We start from the raw sequence: 2,748 nt of genomic DNA, 5'->3' as shown, positions 1-2,748 counted from the left end.
GGTGCCCCGCTCCGGCCCCTCCAGCTCATCACACCCGAGCTCTGCTCAGAGCTGTGCCTGTCGCACTGCGGGGACACGCGCGGAGGGGAGAGGGTCCTGAGCAGGCAAAGGGAAGTGATCCCTCCTGGGTTGCCCTCGGCCCCTGTGTCCTGCAGGATATCTGACTTGGAAAGATAAGAACAAAGACTTGGAGAAGGGGAAGCACCCAGAGACGCCTCACGCACACACTGTGCAGATGACGGTAACTCACCCAGCCTGGTGCTTCTGAGCTTTTACAGCAGCTCCACAGACAGGCAATTTTTGTGAAGACATCATTTTGGGGTCAGCTCTGTGTATTACAGTCCATTAGCAGTGACTGCAACAGCTGCTCATGAGCAATAAAGATACAGAACCACTCTGGGGCACTCAGACACCGGGAAAAATCAACCCAGCGAGGGCTCTGCACGGAGCAGGCACAGGCAGGAGCAGCACCGGGTCCAGCCCTGCCCGGCAGCCGCACGCTCAGCACGCCAGCCACCACCTGCACCGCGCCAAGCCCACGTCAGCCCGGCCTGGCACAGCACAGAGTTATTAATGTCCAACCTGGCTGGGCTCAGGGGGCAGCTCAGAGAACAAACTCATCTGGACGGAGGCGGCAGGGAAGGCAGCAGGACAGGCGTCACCTCCAGCAATGCAGCAGCAGGACGTGCCCCAGAGCAGCAGATTTTGGAGCTTCTGCACAGCGGTTGAGACCGGAGGGCTCAGGGATGAGACTCCAATACACACTGATCCTTGGGATTCTGCTGGAACACCAATCACCCAGGCAGCACCGAGACCCAGACGGAGCCACAGCACCATTTTACCCAGTTAGATGTGGCTTAGACCTGAAGATCCCGCCTGGTACACCACACACCCCCTGCTCATTGCTTCCAAATAACTTTTATTTAGATGGTTCTGCTCTGCCTTCAGGCTCCTCCATCTGCCAGTTCATAAATGAAACATCACTTTCTAGAGGCATTGAACACTGAGAGGGGAAAAAAGAGTGACAGCACATTCACTGGTCTGCATGTTTCTGCCCAGTACCCCAGTCCTGGGCACCAGGTAGAGACAAAGCTCTTCCCACCTCCCTGGAGCATCGGCTCTCTGCAGCCTGACCTCCTCAAACTGTCACTGTGGCCCCCTGTATCCAAATATCTAAAGGTAGAGCTGGAACACTAGAGACTATTTACTGCAGTGCTGGGAAGAAGGAAATGCAATGATCTAAAAGCTTTTAACCAATTGTTTAGTGTTCCATGCCTTGAAAATTTAGATCTGAACTTACTTTACACCCTTTAGAACCAAGGAGAAAAAATATTTGCAATAAAAATGCAACTGAAAACACCACTAATTTGTGCTTTGAAAGACGTTCAGCTCCCAGCAGCTTGCCCTTTTTCGTGATTTTAGCCATGTTTGGATCCTTCTAATTTAGCCATAAGATTAATTTATACTTGCCTATATCAATAAAATGAGAAGTGGCAGCTCTGGATGTGAAACAAGGTTCTATTTATGATGACTCCATACACGTTCTCGCTAAGCACCTAAGTCCACCAAATGTGATGGACAATAACGTCTAAAAATAAGCATCTATAATAAAATCATACAAGTTGCTTACCAGTTTTTAATTTAATAGCAGCTCCATAAACTTTACTTTCCACTGAAGAATAAATACCAGAGGAAACTTTCACCCATTCTCTATTTACTTCAGCTCAGCACTGTTTTCAGAACCAAACCAAGAGAGGGAAGTCCACACTTCAAAAATGAAGCTCAGCAGGCTAACAGCTTGTTTACACCCATTCTATTAGGAGGAAGCCAGGTCTTCCTGAGCAGCTCTTGCCTAGACAGGGACCTCGTGCATACTGTTAATTTACACAGGCATTTACAGTTTCATCTTGGTAGTAGGCTGTGATTGTAATTAGAACAGAGAAAAACAGGCAGACGACACCGAAGCTGTAACAGCACCTCTTTTCCATCCGCGCTTTTCCTTCAGTGCAGACACAATAAACAAACACAGAGGATCTGATACTATCTGAGGATAGCCTGACATGCAAATTACTGTATTTCAAAGGCCTAATCATGTTAATGAGACAGCTCTCTGGGAATGGGTCAACAGCACACAGAGGTCAGCACAGGTATTGGAGTTGGTTCCTCAGACTACAGCAGATGCGATGCTCATTAACAGATACCCATCAACTGTTGCTCTGGTTTTTAAATCTTTTTAGAATCTTTTGTTTATTAACCTTGACATAACCCATCGACCTTATTAAACAAGGCCACGAACGCCCATTTCCTGAATGCACAGGCACATGGTGCCCAGCTCCACCAGCCCTGCAGGGCCTCCTCAGAGCCTGAAGTGTCACGGTGATTCTGGCTCCAAGCCATACTTCTGCCTCAGGATTTCAACTGTAGAAGCCAGTGCACTGTGGGGTGGAAAAGAACAGTCAGAAAAAAAAAAGGGTTTTAAGGATTAAACTGCATTTTATAGGAAAGAGCAGTAAGATGCATTTGGAATCAATGAGAATACAAAGTCCAAAAACTAGAGTATTTCACATAGAAGCTTCTAGAAAGGAGTCCCCTGGGCTCAGAATTTCAGGATTTCTGAGTGTGCTGGTAATTAAGGTAAAAAATATGAATGTGAAGGTTCAACTGCTACAGGAAAAGAAGCAAAACATGACCCACCCTAACTGGAAAGCTACATTTAAAATAAAGCAGCAGCAACAGTCATGCTCAGGA

At 47.5% G+C, this 2,748-nt stretch overlaps 1 protein-coding gene across 1 annotated transcript in view; it reads right to left on the bottom strand.

Annotated features, from left to right (window-relative positions):
• Nucleotides 1–2,371: 2,371 nt before the first annotated feature.
• The window catches only part of YRDC (yrdC N6-threonylcarbamoyltransferase domain containing), a gene marked incomplete at its 5' end in the record, with an annotated part of 1,959 nt that continues 1,582 nt past the window's right edge, over nt 2,372–2,748 (bottom strand). The window contains one exon of the mRNA XM_010172338.1: nt 2,372–2,436. Within this exon, the coding sequence (XP_010170640.1) occupies nt 2,372–2,436 (65 nt within the window). The remainder of the gene's footprint in view (nt 2,437–2,748) is intronic.

Source organism: Antrostomus carolinensis, unplaced genomic scaffold (genome assembly GCF_000700745.2).
Source record: "Antrostomus carolinensis isolate BGI_N321 unplaced genomic scaffold, ASM70074v2 scaffold39407, whole genome shotgun sequence".
Taxonomy (NCBI): Eukaryota; Metazoa; Chordata; class Aves; order Caprimulgiformes; family Caprimulgidae; genus Antrostomus; species Antrostomus carolinensis.
This window is presented reverse-complemented; position numbering and strand designations above follow the sequence as displayed.